At 42.7% G+C, this 18314-nt stretch overlaps 1 protein-coding gene across 3 annotated transcripts in view; it reads left to right on the forward strand.

Annotated features, from left to right (window-relative positions):
* Positions 1–18314, forward strand: part of iqsec1b (IQ motif and Sec7 domain ArfGEF 1b) — a 96946-nt gene that overhangs the window by 42112 nt on the left and 36520 nt on the right. For 2 of the 3 annotated variants that reach the window (XM_019267317.2, XM_027280985.1), the window contains exon 1: positions 9916–10034. The exons of the other annotated variant lie outside the window; for it this stretch is intronic. In XM_019267317.2, the coding sequence (XP_019122862.1) occupies positions 9958–10034 (77 nt within the window). In that variant the 5' untranslated portion in view covers positions 9916–9957. Of the gene's footprint in view, positions 1–9915; positions 10035–18314 lie in introns of those variants that run through there. 3 annotated transcript variants of the gene reach the window in all.

Genomic DNA, 18314 nt, shown 5'->3' on the forward strand with positions numbered 1-18314 from the left:
CATCATTGTGTTTCTCCTTTGTGCCAGCAGCTTTCATCTGATCCCCCTCTATCAAGTCCCGGCGACGAGAGTTGCTCGGTAGAAATGAGCTCTCATACTGTATCAATATAAGTTCCCTTTGAAGAAAGATTTTCTCCTACAAAACAATTCTTTGCCTCTTTTTCACTGATTTCTCAGCTTTGCAGTTTTTCCGCTGTTTGACAGGGAAGTTAGCGCAAATGTCAGCAAGCCTTTCATGGTGCTTTTTCACCTAAGACAATTTAAAGATGTTTGTGAAGAAGTACTCTACTTGAAGTGGTCAAGTGTGTCTACGTGTGCCACGGCGTAAAGGAAGTCCATGTTGAATGAGCTCAGAGTATCTGGTCGAGTGTTCGGTGATGTTCAGCTTTATCTGTGCTGAGGTCTGACATGTGCTGTGTGACATGTGTTGTAAATAAACACCAGCTGTTATGATCGGTTCCACTGGCTGGATCTGTATGTTTGTCGAGCAGAAGAAGTGGCAGCCATTTCAGAGAGAGAGGCTGAGCGGAAAAGTGACAGGTGAGCGCTAAAGCCTGGAGGGATTTCTTGTTTATCACAACTCAAGTCTCATTTCTGTGCTTTGGTTATAATTCAGTACTTGATGAAGACATGGAATCTGAAACCTTTGTGCTTGTCATATGTCACCATTACGTACACGCCACAGAGCGAAACATCTTTGTTTTTCTATTCTGAAGGATTTTTCCAAGAATCCTCAAAAAGTCTGTCAGTCATGTGGATGAAACAAAACTCATCGACTGCAGGAGGAAAAAAGATTTCCTAAACTCTATCTCTTCATAATCCAAACACTGAGTTACTGAGATCTCCTTGTTCAATTTGTATGATGTAAGCTGAAGTTCAAATGCTCCATCATCAGGTATGCTTGTCTATACTGGTGCGACTTTGGATTGTTTTATTTGTCTTCATACAGCGTAACGTTTATATCTTACTTGTTGTATAAGCTAGCAAGGTGATGTCATTTCCAGTCACAACTCAAGATTATGTTTTGGATTATTTTATCTGCAGCAGATCAAATATGTTTTGTGGAATATGTCTTCCTGAAACAGCTACAGTTTGTCAGATTAGTTACAAATCCCCAAAGTGATCTAGTCTTCAAATTACTTGTTTGGTCTGATCAACAGTCCAAATCCTAAAGATATTTAATTTACTGTCACAAAGGACAAAGACAACCAGCAAAGCCTCATATTTAAAGATCTAGTCTGTCAGATTTAGAGGGATCTATTTACAGAATATGAAATAAACGTTTCCATCCATTTTACATTAGAATAAGCCTTTCATATCTACTGTACAGCTGTAGGTTCTCTTCATGGAGTCTGCCATGTTGAAATGTTTATACAGTAGTCCAGTATTGACACCAGTCCTCCAAAATGTTGAATCTACATCATGTTTAGCCAAATTACTTTTAATATTGATAGATAAAAATAGATGATGATTCATTTTCTGTTGATTTACTAATTGATTAAATGGCCAGTGTTTCAGCCCTATAGGTGTTGTTAAATTACCTCCTAGGTCAAAGCTTGATATCTGTAAGGAAAAAGTGATCCTTAGCTCTGTGTGTTCTAATTGAACCAGCAACATCCATACCATAAAGTCCGATGTGCTAGAAAATACAAGCGGTCTCAGGATCTGATCAACCATCCAAAAGTGTAGCTGGGTTATTAAAACATTTTATTTGGATGTGAGTCCAATGGAAATATGGTATGATTCCCTCATTGTACAGATAAACAGCACAGCTACAGGGAATGCAGCCAGTCGAAGTTGAGCCAGAAGGTCAGATGTTTACTACAGACTGGAGGGACTCATTTTGTCCTCCAAATACGATCAGTGAACTGTGGGTCTGTTTCTCGCCCCATTGGACTTCTTTTTTAACAATGTTCTCAGATCTCAGAATTTAACTTCTGAGTACACTCTTATTATTATTATTACATATAGGAAAGATGGCAGGGCTCTGCCATAAGACCCAGGTTGTAATAAACTGGATTTATCCTTCAAGTGAGGCATCACGTCTTGCCCACGAGGTGGCCCGACAGCAGGATGTGGCCAACATCTCTCCGCACAAGACGGTAAACACTCATTAAATCCAGCTCTGACTGTGCACACAAACATCTGCCGTCTGTTGCCGTGGTGAGTCAGTGGACTCTAGCCAGCACCTACTGTAGTCATCCGCCACCACATCTCTCAAAGCAGGCACACTGTGGCATGCCAGTTCTTTGTACACAACGCTTCACTGCTCACCATGCCAACCATCCCTGGTGCAACGGGCACCAAAACAAGTGCACACCTCTTCCTGGAGTGAAAGAGAGCTGCCATTGTGATGGGGGCTGGGCTCTGGATCCAGCACAGAGTGTTGTTATGGGAAAACATATGCTTAAATGTTTTGACTAAAGCCCTATAGCAGAGCAAAGATAGGGGGCTCTTGTCTTGTCCCTGCAGAGGTTGACATCACAGGCTTCAGGACTTTACTGTCAAGTATCCGCCTTACATTCTTACAGTCTGTACAGGGCACACAGAGGTGTTATATTTCTGTCAGTGTCAAACTGGTACCTGCTGCGTGTGAAGCATCTCCTGATGACCATCTTCTTAGATTTAGGTAGCCACTATCAACTCAAGCTGCTTTGAATGAAGAACCTTGATTCAATTAGTGGATCAGGAGACCAGCTCAAAGCATCACACATCTTGCATCTACGCTGTTTTTAGAGAACAGTGGTTACACTTATCTCTATCTGGACACCTTGGTGCTGTGACAGGCTGTCAGGAGATTCAGTTGAAGGCCGCTCTTGCTCTCTAACTCCGACTCTTTCTCTTAGTGGCGTTGAAGGCGGTGGTACTGACGTGGTGTCAGAAGTAGTGCCAACACAACACTGAGCCTCTGGGCTGCAGGCTGCTCTAATGAGCTCCCCTGAGTGGTTAGCAGGCTGATGGAGATGGTCCGTCCTCTCTCCTCCTCCTCACTCAGCGTGCCCGGCTCTAATTGGTGGGAGAAGAAAGAGAGACTTCAGAATTACAGGAGACAATGGTTTGGTCAAAAGAGAGGGGGAAAAAAAAGATCTGTTTCCGCTTCATCTGAATGTGAGCCTCTTCACCCCAATTATAATTTCTAGCACAGGCCTGCGGATTACATCAGCCAATATGTCCTAAGCCCGAGGAGAAGGACACGTGTGAAGTGAGAGGTGTCAGGTGTTCTTTTTGGAAGATGTAAGAGTCAGATGTGCCAAATATCTGCTGCTTTTTCACCTAATTCTGATCATATTGTTGGCTCTGAATATCACAGCACTGTTCATGCAGCTGAGCTCCAAAAAAAGGCTTTATGACTGGAACCATGACGCCCTCTACTGGTCAGATGTCATCACAGCCAGAAACAACAGAACATCCAGAGAGATGACAGCAGCTGTCTCACGACTTCAGCTTCATTTTTTTCAGTTTATTTTAAAAGTGCACAAGTTATGTGCCAATTCTGATTTTCTTCCGAAACATGATCACATCACCAAACTACTAAATATGCAGATATATTACAGAGAAGAAAAAACTAATTTAAATGTAAATTTAAATGAATAAAAGCACCTGTCTGCCAATTCTGTTGATTATCCATGACTAATTAGTCATTTAGTCCTACAGTTACACGGCCAAATCAAACTGCTTGGGGGCAGAAATGAGCTGCTGGCGCCCTTTCCTCCCACTCTCTGTCAATAGTGTTTGAAAAAATTATTTTTTTACACAGGGGTGATGCACAAAGACTGAGTGACAGATAAGTTTTAAGACAGAAAAAGAATAACTGAATACATTTGTGTCTGATACGGTTTAGAAAAAAGTCAATTAGTTCATTTAAAAGTTCTTAAAATGACATTTTCTTGTCCCTCACTGAAAAATACAGAATCCATGAACAGAGCACACAGAAAAGAGACAGTGAAGTGAAGGAGTCGCTTCCTGTGTCTGTGTCTTCCAAACATTCTGACACAAATCAGGAGAAAATGAACTTCTCTGCCTCAGCAGCAACACACTCTCATGAGATGTGGCAGCACAGATATCTCTTCTCTCCGTCGGTGCTGAAATGTTGGTCTGGTTTCACCAAAGATGATCTGTAACAGCTGAACTAAAACTTAAATAGCTTTGAGCTCTGGCACAGTATTCATCCACACAATGTTCACAACAATTCAAAGATCAGGTATGTCAGGTAGGTAACCATGCCCACTTAGGAGACAGGTACAGTGTACCATTTCACATTATAATGCATTATCTTCTCTAATAGAGCATCTTTGCTATGAATATTTTTTATTTCAAAAGTGGTCACGGGACTTCTCCTACTTCATTGAAAAGACTTATTACTTCTCCAGATTATTTGTGACATCTTCAAGGGGAATGTTAAGTCATTTGTATAAAGATTTAAAGATGAGAAACATGATGAGGAAGTCCTTAATGTGGATAAAGTTCAGCTCTGCAGCTCTTATTTTCTTTAATGTTCGTTGTACAACTTGTCTGAAGCACGTAAATATATTTATTTGTAAAGTATATAAAAGTAGGTATATTTCCTTTGGTTTTATGTCACAGTTAACAGTGATAAGCAGCGGCGTCTTATAGTCCCACATGGGCACTATAAATGTTTGGCATGACACTGAATTAAAATGCTTGTATATTACATGAGTCTTTTGCATGTGTGCTAATATAATTAAACACTAATTAATTTGGGAATAGGCACCAAGAACAGTACTGCAGTCTGAAATAGATTGCAGTACTATCAGGGAGTGAAGCAGCATCCACCTTCAGGCCCCCATCATGCCCTTGTACATTCTGTGCTCCAGTGGTCCACATCCCCATATTCCCAAACAAGATTACAATCAATAACATTACCACAATCTAAATGCCAGACAGTTGACCTGGAGCTTTTGGTGCCCCGTTAGACTTTCTCACTTTGTCTGATTGTTAATCCGTCCTTGATCAGTTCAGACCTTCAGTCTATTACAACCACCACGTCTCAAGGCTGTGCCTCTATTATGTAATTCTTACATCTGCCCAAGTCTAATTATAAATCCTTCTGTGCCGTGTAGTTGTGTTCTTCACATCCAAACCAGTTAAATCACCTCAGATTTTCAGATTTATTATTCATGACTCTGTATAAATGTTCTAAAAATGTGTTGTTATTTTATTCATTTCTACTTGGTTGGCATACGCTCCCACCCACAGTAGAAATAATGTCCTTGCAGTGTTGTAGGGCTTTTGACACACTAAGAAAAAGTTCAAAGTCATGTCATTGTCATTGACAGCTCCAAAGACGGGTTTTATAAAGAAGTACTTTAACAAAGCTCACTCTTTCTTTCAGAAAGCTCCATGTTACAGACACTTCAGAACAAATCCAACACACTCTGAGAGTAGAATCTTTCCTCACCTGAGCGCACGCAGCTCTAATCTCTTCCCCTCTCAAATCAAAGTTGCTTTACAACTTTTACAACACAAAGGAGGGACTTAATAAACGCAGTCTGATATATCGATTAGTTGCAGTGGTGTGTCATGTAAGTGTGTAGTTTATCTGCGAGGAGGAATTTTCAGTTGTAATGCTTTGCTGAAGGGCGTATCGATGGGAGTTCAAGGATGAATAAGAGCGTGTTAGGAACAGAAATATATCCTGCAATGAGTGTTCAACGTTTTATCAGAATCTTCAATAAAAAAACAGAAGTGCAAACATTTTGGAAATGCCTCTGTGGTGAGAGTGAGCCACCGGAAGAAACTTAAAGCATCTTTCTCTTCCTCTTTTATTCCTCTCCACCCTTTAAAAGTTTCCCAAAATTTCCAGGTCAGGTTCTGTGTTTTGTTTCTGCACAGCATTAACTCCCTCACACACAGCTTCATGTTGCAGTGTGTGTGACAGTGCGTGCTGCTGATCCTTGTGATGTCACAAGCTGTCCTGCTTTCAGAGGATTATGGGGGGAAGGTAACAAGCTGCTTTATCCTCATTAGCATCATTACATTATGACGGCCACAGCTATTGTTGTCTTTCTCTGTCTTCTGCCCTCCCTCCATCTCTCCCTCACTACGCCTTGTTTTTCTGCCCTTCCCCGCCCATGACTTATCAGTGGAGGCTATATGTGATGTGTGTTTTATTTATGTGTGAATTTGCCAGAGTGGGATGCAGATGAGGAGGGACAACGTGATGCAGATGTGGTAGAGTAGGTGTCAGTGCCGGTCTTGAGGAGTTTCCCTCACTGTATGCTTGTCCAGCTGGAAGTGGTGCAACCACAAAAAAGCACCGTTCAGATGCTCCTGAGGAAGGTGCTTAACCTCAATCAATCCAGTGAGACCAGCAGTGGCTGCAGGGTTCAAACTGACTGTTATTGAAAGCCTTCCCCAGATAAATGTCTAAAACACACAGTGAGTTGCTGTTCACCGTCACACAGCTCTTCTGCTCAGTCACAGTTTGATTTAAAGACAGAGACAGTTGTTTCAGATGTGAACTGCAGGATTATGATTTGTAGGGCGGTTGCATGATTTTTCTGCAAGCATTTATTTTGTTTTTGTGTCAAAGGTACAAATGATCAAATGCAAACAACGGGGTTACAAAAAGTCAAATTACTAGTCATGTCACTAGTCACTAGTCATTTGGGCTTAGGCTACAAAATTCTATGACATGTGAAACACAAACCACGCCGCCATGACATCACAGGTTGATATGTGTAATCTTCATATTTATTTGTACAAGTCAAGATTCTGTACTTTTGCTCAGAGCATCTGCTGATGAAAACCAAAATATGTGGCTGAAAGAAAATTTTCAGTAAGTGGACCTTTATACATTTAAATAAAGGTAAAAACTGTTAAATAAAACATCATTTGAAGTGTTTAGATCATTGCTACAGGACACAGTAATCTTAAGAAGACTGAGGTAATCTTACTTCAAGGTATTATCCTGTGTTTGCAGAAAGTGACACTAACCTGCTGGTGGCTATTTTTATGCTCGCTGTACAGAAAAAGACTTTCAACACCGACCTAAACAGCTTTCTAAGATGCGGATCGACAAGAAAGCTTTAAACCTCAGCTGTGTTTTTAGAGCCAAAGCTGAATTTGAGCTAAACGTGGACGCCACCTGTCAGAAGGAGCCATTAGTGGGAAATCCCATTACCAGTAATCCTATAGGCCCAGTGGTGAGAGCACAGCATCTAGTCGCCACTCTCTCCCTGTCTCCGTTTGTTCCCTCCTGGCACCGACCACAGTCGTGCTTACCACATCACGTCGTCGTGGCGGCAGGCCCGTGAGTACCAGGGTTAGAAGGGGCACGTCCCCTGGCAAACTTCCTCCCAGGTGGATAGAGGGGCTCGCTCAGGATATTAATGCCGCTCCATGCCAGCTGCAGTTTACAGTCAGAACAGTAAGTCTTATCCTCTGAGGTCCTGCTTTTCTTCACAAAGAATGCTTGTGTCTGCGTGCTTGGTTGGTTTAACTTCCCTGTATTGTCAGATTCTGGGGCGTGTGCTTCATCATCTGCTCGTTTTTTCAGCCAGTTTTGACCGTTTCAACAATGTGTCATTTTTAGCAAAGAAGAAACTGAGGCCTTCATATCAGTGCTGAGCTGTGCTGTTGTATCACCAAGTCTCAGTTGGCTGCAGGGTTCTTGTAGACCTCAATATCAATTTAACTTGAGTACTTGTTTGACTAATGTGTGTGTCTGACCCCAAGTACCAGAAGTTGCCACTGAATGCCTGGTCAGATTTGTTTGTGCTTATATCTTGTTTGGCCACTAGGGTTTATTCAATGGAAACATGACAGAGTCTAAAGCCATGTTAGCGGCACAGCTGTGATTTGAGCTCTGCTAACATTAGTGCAGGAACATGCTTACAATAACAATGCTAATATGCTGATGTTTAGCCGGTAGAGTGTAATATTTACCACGTTGGACAAATTTACAGTTTGACCTGATGATGGTGCTTGATGAAAAGTTCCTAGAGAACTGATCCTGACATTAATGTGTGAACTAAATTTAATCTCAATCTACTCAATAGGTTTTACTAAAAAACAAAAACCTAATGGTGGCGCTAGAGATAAATCAAGGAATCACCAAAGGCCATGAAACAACAAAAGTACAAAAAACTTGGGTATGGCAGTCCATCCAATAATTCTCGAGATATTTCAGTCTTGACTAAAGCAGTGGACTGACACACACCAACATTTCCATCCACAGCAAAATGTGTTTATGTTTCTCAAAGTGACATATTACATGAAGTATCATTCTCATATTTGGTACTGAAATCCAGGGATCATATTGCCATTTCTGTCAAAACAATTTCAAATGATACCCAGCCTCTGGAAGAGCAAGGATTTACTGGGTGGTGTTAGTGATTTGTGGTTAAATCTTAATAACAGCAGAATAAATCTTATCCGAGATAGGAGCTTGTGGAGGAAATAAAAGTAAACCTTTTGTCAAAAGCATGATTGATTTTTGTCCAGTTGTTTGAGGCCCATGGACTCTCTCAGTCTCTCTGTTTCCACAAAACTCAGTGCTGTCAGGATGGTTTGCGGTTGGCCAGCAGCTCAGATTTGCATGTCAGAGTTCACTAAATTGGAACTCAAAGAAAAAGCATGAAACAAATCGGTTTTGGTTCAAATTTTCACAATGTGCTTGTGTGAGTAGACACTGAATGTCACACTGAGCCTGAGGTTTGGGTTGATGGTTGAGCCTACGTAAAGAATCTGACTTCAATACAGTAGTTCTTGTCCTGCCTCCTAACAGTCTACATTCTTTAAACTCTGATGAATGATCTTTCATTAACCTTAAACCAAAGAGTTTCAGTTGCCACAATAATCATAGAGGCAGCAGATGAGATTTTTGGATGAAACAGAAGATCTATTTTGTCATTTATACTGAACAAACTGCAGAGTTGTCAGAAGAGTATTTGATTCAGACAAAGTTAGACATCTGAACTTGAAGAGCTGCTTGTGTATCTTTACGGTCCAGTAGGATTGAGTGGCATCTAGTGATGAGGTTGCAGATTGCAAATGAATACCCCTCGCCTCACCACTTCTTGCTAGCATTTAAGTGACCAAAAAAAGTCCTGTGTTTGGCTCGTCCATTCTGTGCTGCTGTAGAAACAATGCAGAGGACCCGCTCCCTCTGTAGCTGCAAATCTTATTTTCCGGTGATTAAACGCTAATGAAACCATACATTTTTCACATTCTAAATCCCCCTAAATCATTACACACTGGCCCTTAAGTCAGATAATCTTATCAACAATCATATCAAAAAATTATAATCACCACCATTTGTGCTTAAATCTCTGAAACTCTGTAGAATCAATCTTCTCTTATCTGATGGTGGGCAGGAAGGAAGAAAAGCAGAAAGTAAACCTTTTTCTCAGAAGCCTGATTGATTTTTGTCTGCACCGGTGCTCATTTGTCACACTCATAATATACCCTCCTTTTTTTTACTTTCCACTTCACTGCCAAAAGACGTCTGTGCATTTTCCCCGCAATCAAAATCAGAGCAGCTCGTCTCATTAATTACCACACCTTCACCCGGGGAGGAAAGAGCCAGCCAGTTGAAATGACTTGAATTAAAAACTTGCACACTCTTGGGTTTTCGTTGACTGTGTTGTTGCTGCTCTTGCTGTAAGGGACTCGGTGCAGAAACAAACCTTGACCTTGCAGCAGCGCCGGTGGAGGCAGTGACTCGGCAGGCTGCATCAGGGTAGACACACAACTCCGCCGAGAGGTTGGAGAGAGACAGAGAGAGAGACAGAGAAAGACAGAGAGAGACAGAGAGAGTAAGTGAAGAGGGGAGGGGCTGAGAGAGTCGTGTGGAGAGAGTGACAGAGGTTGGGGGGTGGAGGGTGGGGGGAGAGAGAGAGAGAGAGAGAGTGAGAGAGAGAGGCTGAGAGCAGAGGAGGCAGATAGGGAGAGGGCCCGAGCCGTCTCTCTCTCTCTCTCTGAAGCTGGAGGTGAATGTGTAAGGATGGTCCCTCGCTTTCATCCTGCCAGTGTCAACCGTGTCCCGGGCTGCTCACTGTCTCTCTCTGCCGGTAGGGCTGCTTATGTTTCTGCTCTTTTATTTTTCTAATGTCATCTGTATTCTGCATTTGGTGTGTGTGTGTGAGTGTGTGTGTGTGTGTGTGTATGTGTGTGTGTGTGTGTGTGTGTGTGTGTGTGTGAGGTGAGACTAGCAGAGGAGAGTGTGCTGCGGGCTGCATCTATACTCTGTTTACACCCGCCACCCAGGCAGGTGTCTGGCAGAGATGACTGCAGCAGCTGCACTGGCATGTCCCCCACCACCCTCCAACCCACTCTACACCCTACCCCGCCTGTTCCCTCTTCCCATCTCTCCCTCCTGTAGTCTGATGTCATGGCAGCTGATGTTTGTGCTGGAGGACACCCACAGTTTGCTGCAAACTAGGGCTGAAGGGACGTTTCAACTTCTCAGACAGTGCCTGGACTGTTGTTGTCCTTTCTGTCTCCCTCGCCTCCCTCCCTCCCTCTCTCTTTCTCTCTCTATCCCTCTCTCTCTTGTTGTATCCTCTGAGTAGCTTTGCAGACTGATTGGAGGTAGGGGGGTATTGATATTGATTGTTGTTGGGTTTCTTTTTTTTTTTTTTGTCTTTTTTTGCTGCATCCCGGATCCTTGTGCTCTTTTGCTGAGCACAGGACGGCCATGTGATGAATCCCTATTGATTCTTTAAACAGACCTAGGAATAGTTCATTACATCAGGCTTCTCTCTGCTGACCTAGACAATACGCTTACAAAGTGAATGGGCTCTTATGCCATATTCCCCATTACTGCAAATGAGATGGAGGGTCACGAGCAGTCACTCCTCCGCCTTACAACATTCCTCATTGCACGTATCTTAATACATTTAATAGGTTTTGGCAACGTGCACATTAATTCATCAATAATGAGTTTGGGGCTGTGGCCCACGGCACAGGATTATGTGTGACTTGTGTGATCTTGGTGGATATAATTCCATCTCTGAGGCCAGATCTGTTTTTTCGGTTCTTGGTTTATATCCTCGGGGGCAGGATTTTCAGGTTGGGTAGATTATGCAGCATTAAGCTTCTTGGTATCAGATAATTCTACAATGATGAAATCCTCTGTGGTTATGAATTAAAATGGGCTGAGCTCTGTTGTTGTTTTTACGCTGGTGTAGTTCAGTGAATGTACCTTTTTGATGATTCTAGCTCGCATATCACGGCTGTCGGGGAGGAGGAAATTCGTTTTCTTGTCCAACATTTGCCAAAACATTCCTTCCCTGCTTTAAATCTGCAACTCCGACGTCCTCGGCAAAACAAAACTGACGATGCAAAAAGTGTTCAGAGAGGATAACACATCCAAATCTCTGCTGGAGGAGCTTTTCTCCGCCACTGAAAATGCACTGAAGCATTTAGGCTGTTTTAATGCAAAATACACCAGCATGTGTTAAATAAATCATGCACCCATCAGAGGAGTTTTCAGGAGCTACGTTGAAAGCAGGCGAGAGGGAGGCAGGAATCTGTGACAGGCGTCTGATGAGTCATCTCGTGTTTCGTTTCAAAGGCGGCAGGTAAAGCTCCGCCGGCCGGACAGAGGCTCAATCTGCCAGCCCCGTCGTTCATTATCACACCAAGGAGACTCCGCTCCAGGATCATCATTCTGATTGAGTTCTGCTACAATCCAAATCTAAGACGGTGTGACTCACCGATGCCACCGCATGGCATTTGTTTTTCATCTCTAAATTTGAGTGGTCGTCATTATGTTTGGAGAAGGGGATTTTACGTGGCTCACAGGATGAACAATCGGGCTGCGAGAATGATGTCTCATTCGACTTAATGCTGAGCGTAGGTGGATAAATCCAGCCTCTCAGATTTGTTTGAGAGAGCTCACTGGATGTTTGTCTTGCTAAACAAAGTCCTAAGGAATGGCTGGTGTCGAATACCGCTGTTTACCCATAGGACTTTGCTTTTTGCATTTGGTTTCTATACCTGGACTGATTACATTCTCTTTCCTCAAAAAAGTCAAAGACACTGCCCTCACCTAAAAATCAACAGCATACTTTGTTGAAATGCTTAAAACAACCTAAATTCACAAACTACCTCTTTGTGGCTGTGTGAATAATAACTGTAATGCTGCTTAATGACAAAGTACGGCCAGGTTGCCAGCACACCAAACAGTCTTATCCCGAAATGAATTAATGAATTGATGTCATTACATTTGACTAAATAAACTGCACTACACAAAGCAGATGTGAGCACCATTATTAAGCTGGTAAAGGCCTCCTCTGCCCAGTGATATGATGCGTGGCTCAGCTAGTGTGCGATGCAGATTACAGGTTGTTTATGAATGCCCAGCATCGGTCCACCGGGTCGCTGGGATTGGTGTCAACAGGTTTCCATAAGGCCTGGAAACATGTGGCAGGGAAGAGCTGCAGGGGATTATTGTGCTGGCGCTCGCTCTGTCTCTTCTCATTATCACCACAATTACTGTCAGCAGACATAACACGGGTTCTGGAGATGCTTTACATTGTGAACGCTGGTGTGTCATATTGGTTTAGTTTCACTGTTAGCAACAAGGCTGCAGTTACAAGTCAACTACAGCTCCTTCGAAAACTCAAAATATTCTGCATGTTTCTACAGGCTTTGGCTGTGATGAAGAATACGCTGGTCTGAGCTGCTGGTTCGTTTTGGGATGAAATCAGTCTCATACTGTAATTGTAGGGCAACTTAACAGCCAACTATTACACATTTGAAATGTGTGATTTGGGTCTGTAGAGACTGACAGACATATTTCCTTGTAAAGAAGATTATTATTAAACTCTCAGGCTCACAGCTCCTGCTCTTAGCTAATAGCAGCTCTCACTCTAGCATGACCACATGAGGCTAATTTGTGATGCTGCAGAGCTGGATGTCAGGTCTCAGTCATACATGCAGATGTGTTTCATATGTATGCGTACATATGCATAGATTAACCTTGTTTTTGTGACTGTGATTGGTATCTTGGAATGGGATTCATTTAAATAAATGCACAGTTGCCTAACCATATGGGTTTACCCTGGTTCATTTGTGCACATAAATTGCAAGAACGAGTATGCCGTAAAAGCCAACCATTCAGTAAACAAGTACTCGAGGCCTTGGGGAGGATTAAGGCACCGACTGAATTGCAACATTCACTAAAAGCCTTTGTTGCATATCCTCGTCTCTCCCCTCATTTCCTGTCATCTCTACACTGCTGATCAAGAAAAGAAAATAGTTCTGTTAGATTTTCTCAGTGAAATATCACCTGTGCTTTCAAAGGGGTCTCTCTAAAAACGTGGCCTAAAGTAAAAAAAAAAAAAAAAAAAAACATATCAGAGGTGAGGAGCACATTAGAACCAAGATGGAGCTGCGTGTTTTTCCACTTGTGGTAAGAGACTTGTGTTTGTAGCCAGATGGCCCATGGTGCTTGTGGCTTGGCTGCTGCCTTTTCCATGTGTTCCTACCGAAGAAAAACACTTCCAGAGGATGTTAAAATGATCAGTTCTCAAGTACTGGAATGCGAAAAAAGAGGATGCACCGCAGGATGTACCTCTGGACACCAGAGTGGCTGATTGGAGCTGCTTGAGTTTCATGATGAGCGAAGAACTGCTTCTTTCCGGACTCATTTCTGTCAGTCCTCAAACCGATGAGAGTATGATTTGATGGTGCCGCAGACTTGGGTCAGACTGGTAAATCATTCCTGGAATATGTTTTGTACTACCCTGCCGATGGTTGGGTTTACTATGCGCTGTGTCACTCCAGGCTTTTAAAAGCAACTTTGATGGCAACAGACTACCGAAATGCAAGACGTTTTGTGAGCTGCACCTTCCCATGGGGCGTGAGGAGGGACAGACGGACGGGAAAAAGGACGAGAGGTGCATGCCAGTCTTCGGAAAGTTAGTTATTCTATTTGGTCCTTTGAGTTGTCTTACTTACTGAGATGGTGAGCAGTTTGAGGCTGTGACACACAGCTCATGAAGGCAGTTAAGGTAACATCAGTGCCTGATTGCTGCAATTTGCAATTTCAAAAATTGCACTCTTCAAAGTACTAACTCGATCAAATTTGTCTCGCAGCAACTGAAGCATGTCACGTCCAAGAGTTGCCCCATGATGAACACAACCACTTAATCCAACTTCAGTCTGTTTGGGATTCCATTAAAATATGCATGACAAATTTCAGTGGCTATAGTCCAGTAACATTTCATTCTGGTGATAATCTCTTTCCATGGAAACAAAGTGGTGTTGTGAGGTGTGCAAGTAACCACAGGAAAGGGAAGGGAAAGACAGTAGGGAGGAGAGTCCCTACCTGGAGATTACGTCTATACGACAGGCCCCGTCAGGCTGTTAGTACATTCATCCCCTCAGGACATACATACAACTCCTCTGTAGAAAAATAATATTGTCTTTGGAGAATTCCAATTGGCATCCTAACAAGAGCCAAAGGTTCAGTTGCCACCAATGCTTTCCAGTCCATACTCTCCACTTGCTACTTCCAAACTCAGGTTGACAAATAGCTGGTCGGGACATGTTTGGCTCACATCGTGAAAAAACTGTTGACAAATGGTTAAAATAGACACCATCAGAAGTAGTTTCTGGAAAAGAATGGAGTACAGAAATGCTCCTTCCTGTTCGTTTTGATATATTGTACTGCTCACATTCTCAACCTTAAAAACAATTACCGATCCTTCCTCTTCACAACATCCATATTTTTTTTAGCTGGGGGGAAATAACTTCTGCTGAGTGTCCAAATCATATTTCACTGGAATGGAAAGTTGCTGAGACTTTAGTGTTCTTCCTAGACATAAATGAAACCGATCCTTCCAACCGTGCCAAGGCTGTATATTAGAGGTCCTTCAGGCTTACTTACCGCACTACCACAGGTTAACACCATTGAATATAAAGCTGAGGCACATGCTGTTCATATTCTGTCCTGCATTTTATAATTATGAGTCATTATCACGCAAATGAAGCAGAAGTATTTAGCTTCCCTTTCACAGAGAAGCCACAGACACACCTTTCACACCCTGCCGCATGAGAGCATTCACTAGTTCTCCTTTACTTAGCTTGTATCACACGAGCATGACTTGCGTGTTTGAACACCGCTCTGATTGTCGGCTCAGATTTGAGGTTTAATGGAGTCATTTTTTTAGACAGCGAAAACATCTTAGACAGGAGTGCAACAAGCGGAAACAAGATGTCCACACAGCGGACTGTGGAGGCCTCCGCTGTCTGGAGATATGTGGGGGAAGCACTGGTTCAAAAGGTTAGCAAAGGTCACAACTGAAGAGGAAGTGTTCAAGGGGAGGAAAATGGATCTCTAGGGGCAGGAAGAGTCAACCAGAGGTCTCTGCATCACAAGGTCTAAGTGCTAAGGATATATTAAGACACACAGTAAGCATTTTTAGGGGCCCCTTCTTGGCCAAGCCCCAGAACAGATGAGACAGATTCCTCCTAAATCGTCCCATTCAGCATGTCTTGAACGTCTTTAAAAGAGCTAATGTTGTGTCTGTGTCAGTTACCCTAAATGGCAGTGTATGTGTTGGTATGCATGAGGTATACTTTGGACCTGTTTGTGTTGCCCATAAAGATAAATATTGACACCTCTACCATATGGGACTCACAATTAGTCTAATTACAAATGCTGTGCAGACCTACAGGACGGAATACGCTTAACAATATAGATCAGAAATGCAAATGTGGTGTTTACTGGCTTAGCAACAATTTGATGTCGCAGAGCCCGATTTAAGGTGGCCATTTCTAAGCCTGCATCAGCAAATTTATGTGAAATAAATTATGCAGATTCACTTTAACATATGGTAGAGAACTCTTTTCGGACCATTAGGAATTATACTGAATCAAAGAAATAAATAGGAGTCATATGGTCAGTCTCCAGAATTAGTTTTATATATCTGTAGATTGTGTAATGCTTTTTAAACTGTTTGCTAATAATCCCTCAGGGCGGAAGCTAGACAAATACTGTACATTAAGAGAGAGAAATTCTTCTTTGACCATTTGGATGGCAGCAGAACACATAAAATCCCACATTTGAAATATTAATACCTTATAACATTGAGGATTGTTCTGACAGCCTGATATCCTGAAAACAAATGCTTACTGCTCTGAGGGCCAGTTTTTCCAAAAATAAGGAATGGACAAAGTGTGATGACCTTTATCATCATAGTAAGAATGATAAACACGTTTGGTTAGGTTTAGCTACCAAAAATAGTTGTAAAGGTTTAGGAAAAGATCATGGTTTGAGGTAAAAATAGGTTTGTTATGTCAGTTGAGTTACATATGTACGTAGATTAGATACCAGAGAATGTATTTTCAGAACAATAAAGGTTTCAGAAGCATCCTAGTTGCAGGACTACGCTTGGCTCCGCCAAGAACATGCGGTGATTCCTAACAATTTTCAAAATAAAACACCCTGTGCTTTAACCCCACGCACCTGGTGGGGTTTGAAGTCATGCAGAGAATGGACCAAAATAGCTTTGCGGCTGTGACGTGGCATTAGCTTTCAGCCCAAAGTGACATTTCTCGGAATATTGGGTTTTCACAATAGCCTAATGTGCTCCATAACATTCTTATTGCATTAAAACAGATCCAGGGGATGTTTGATCTCCACAAAGTCCTGAGAAGAATATCAGCTGTGCAACATGCAATTTTCTTCACTAGCTGGTTGCAAGTATGGTACAATTTGTTTATTGGAGCTTTTTTCCCTACACATATGGCTGCTGTCACTGGAAACAGTGTTGATGAAAGAAATGGAGAAATGGAAATGAGTCAGTAAATGTGCTGGAAAACAAACCTTTTTCCTTCTCCATCTCAGTACAAGATGCAAGAACCATGAAGTACTTTTGTGGCTCTCTCTCTTTTTTATCGATGCTTAAGTATGTGTAATTAGATTTAAGAATGGAAAACTCCATTCAGCTTCTCAGACAATTCAAGTCTCTCATATGGCCATTGCTCATTGTCTCGTGAACACTGAGCTAAATTTACTCCACTTCACTATTTAACTATAACTCAGTGTGGGAGTGTCCCACACAGAACTACTTCCCCATTTCTTTAAGCTCATGAATGTGTCGGCTGACAGGAAGAGAGGGGAGCTCTGGGTGTCATGTGCTGCACTTTTAGACTAGTTATGTGATAGCATGTTTTGTAGAAAATAAAATAGACAAGTATATTTGGTGTCAGATGAATGACAGTCAGAATGATGTGACGAATGGAAGAGATGATTATGGGAGAAAACGCATAGTGTAGAGTTTCAGAGGGTGCCACTGGAAGCCAAAAATAATCCCCAATCAGCCAGTGTAATCAAGTGTGTCACACCAGGCTGCCACTCCCTTCCCCTGACAGGCAGGCACACACAGCCGGCACAACGCCGTCACACAACCCTTCTTCCATTTCAGCCTCACAGCTCTCCTTGGCAGAGGTGAAAACTCCAGCAGGAGGGCAGGGGGACACGCAGGAAAGAGAAAGGCAGCTTTTACTGCAGATGCCAACATCAACAGCACCCAGAGCCGGCGAGTACACAGAGGTGCTGCCTGTCCTTCAATAGCCTCAGTGTGTGTTCTACACCACAGAAAAAGGGACGGGACAGGAGCTGGCATAAAAGCAGCCAGGCAGGGTGGTGCTTATACTAGCTGCACTCACCACAACTAGTTCCATGCTCCACTGGAAAAGCATCAGTGCGAAAGAGAAGAGTTCAGCTGTCGCTGCCTGTTTGGACGTCTTTCTGGGATTAAGTCTTTACAGTTCCAGTAAGGTTACTACTAGGTTGAGACAGGCCTGCAGTCAGCTGTACTTTACATGAACTTCTGTACAATGAAGGTAGGTCCATCATCCTCACATCTTCCTCTGAGTTGATTTTTCTTTTTCTTTTTTTAACCTCTAGTATTTCTGGTGTCCTTCATTTTGGAGTGATTCACTGCAGATGTTTCCACCTTGCTCCACAGAGAAACCGTTTTCTTAAAGTTGTAGCAGAATGACATTTCATTTTGTGTTAGTATTATTTCCATTTCCTTTCATCTCCTGTTTGACATTTTGGGGACTGTCCTGTTAGACCTGAACCAGATGGGTTCAGCTCTTCTCTTTGTGGTAGCTAACAGATAACCTCCCTTCGTTATTCAGTCCTGTGCCTCACAGCAGATGATGTACAGCTGCTCCTCCTGAGCTCCCCTTTCCTTTCCCTCACTTGGATAAAGTGCCCTTGAAAGCAGCAGGGGCAGCAGACGGATCCATAGCCTGTCATGACCGCTCAGCTAGGATCTCAGACTGCATAATTTTGCCCTGATGGTCCAGCTCAGAGACAGGACAGCAGA

The sequence above is a fragment of the Larimichthys crocea genome, chromosome I (assembly GCF_000972845.2).
Source record: "Larimichthys crocea isolate SSNF chromosome I, L_crocea_2.0, whole genome shotgun sequence".
In the NCBI taxonomy this organism is placed as follows: Eukaryota; Metazoa; Chordata; class Actinopteri; family Sciaenidae; genus Larimichthys; species Larimichthys crocea.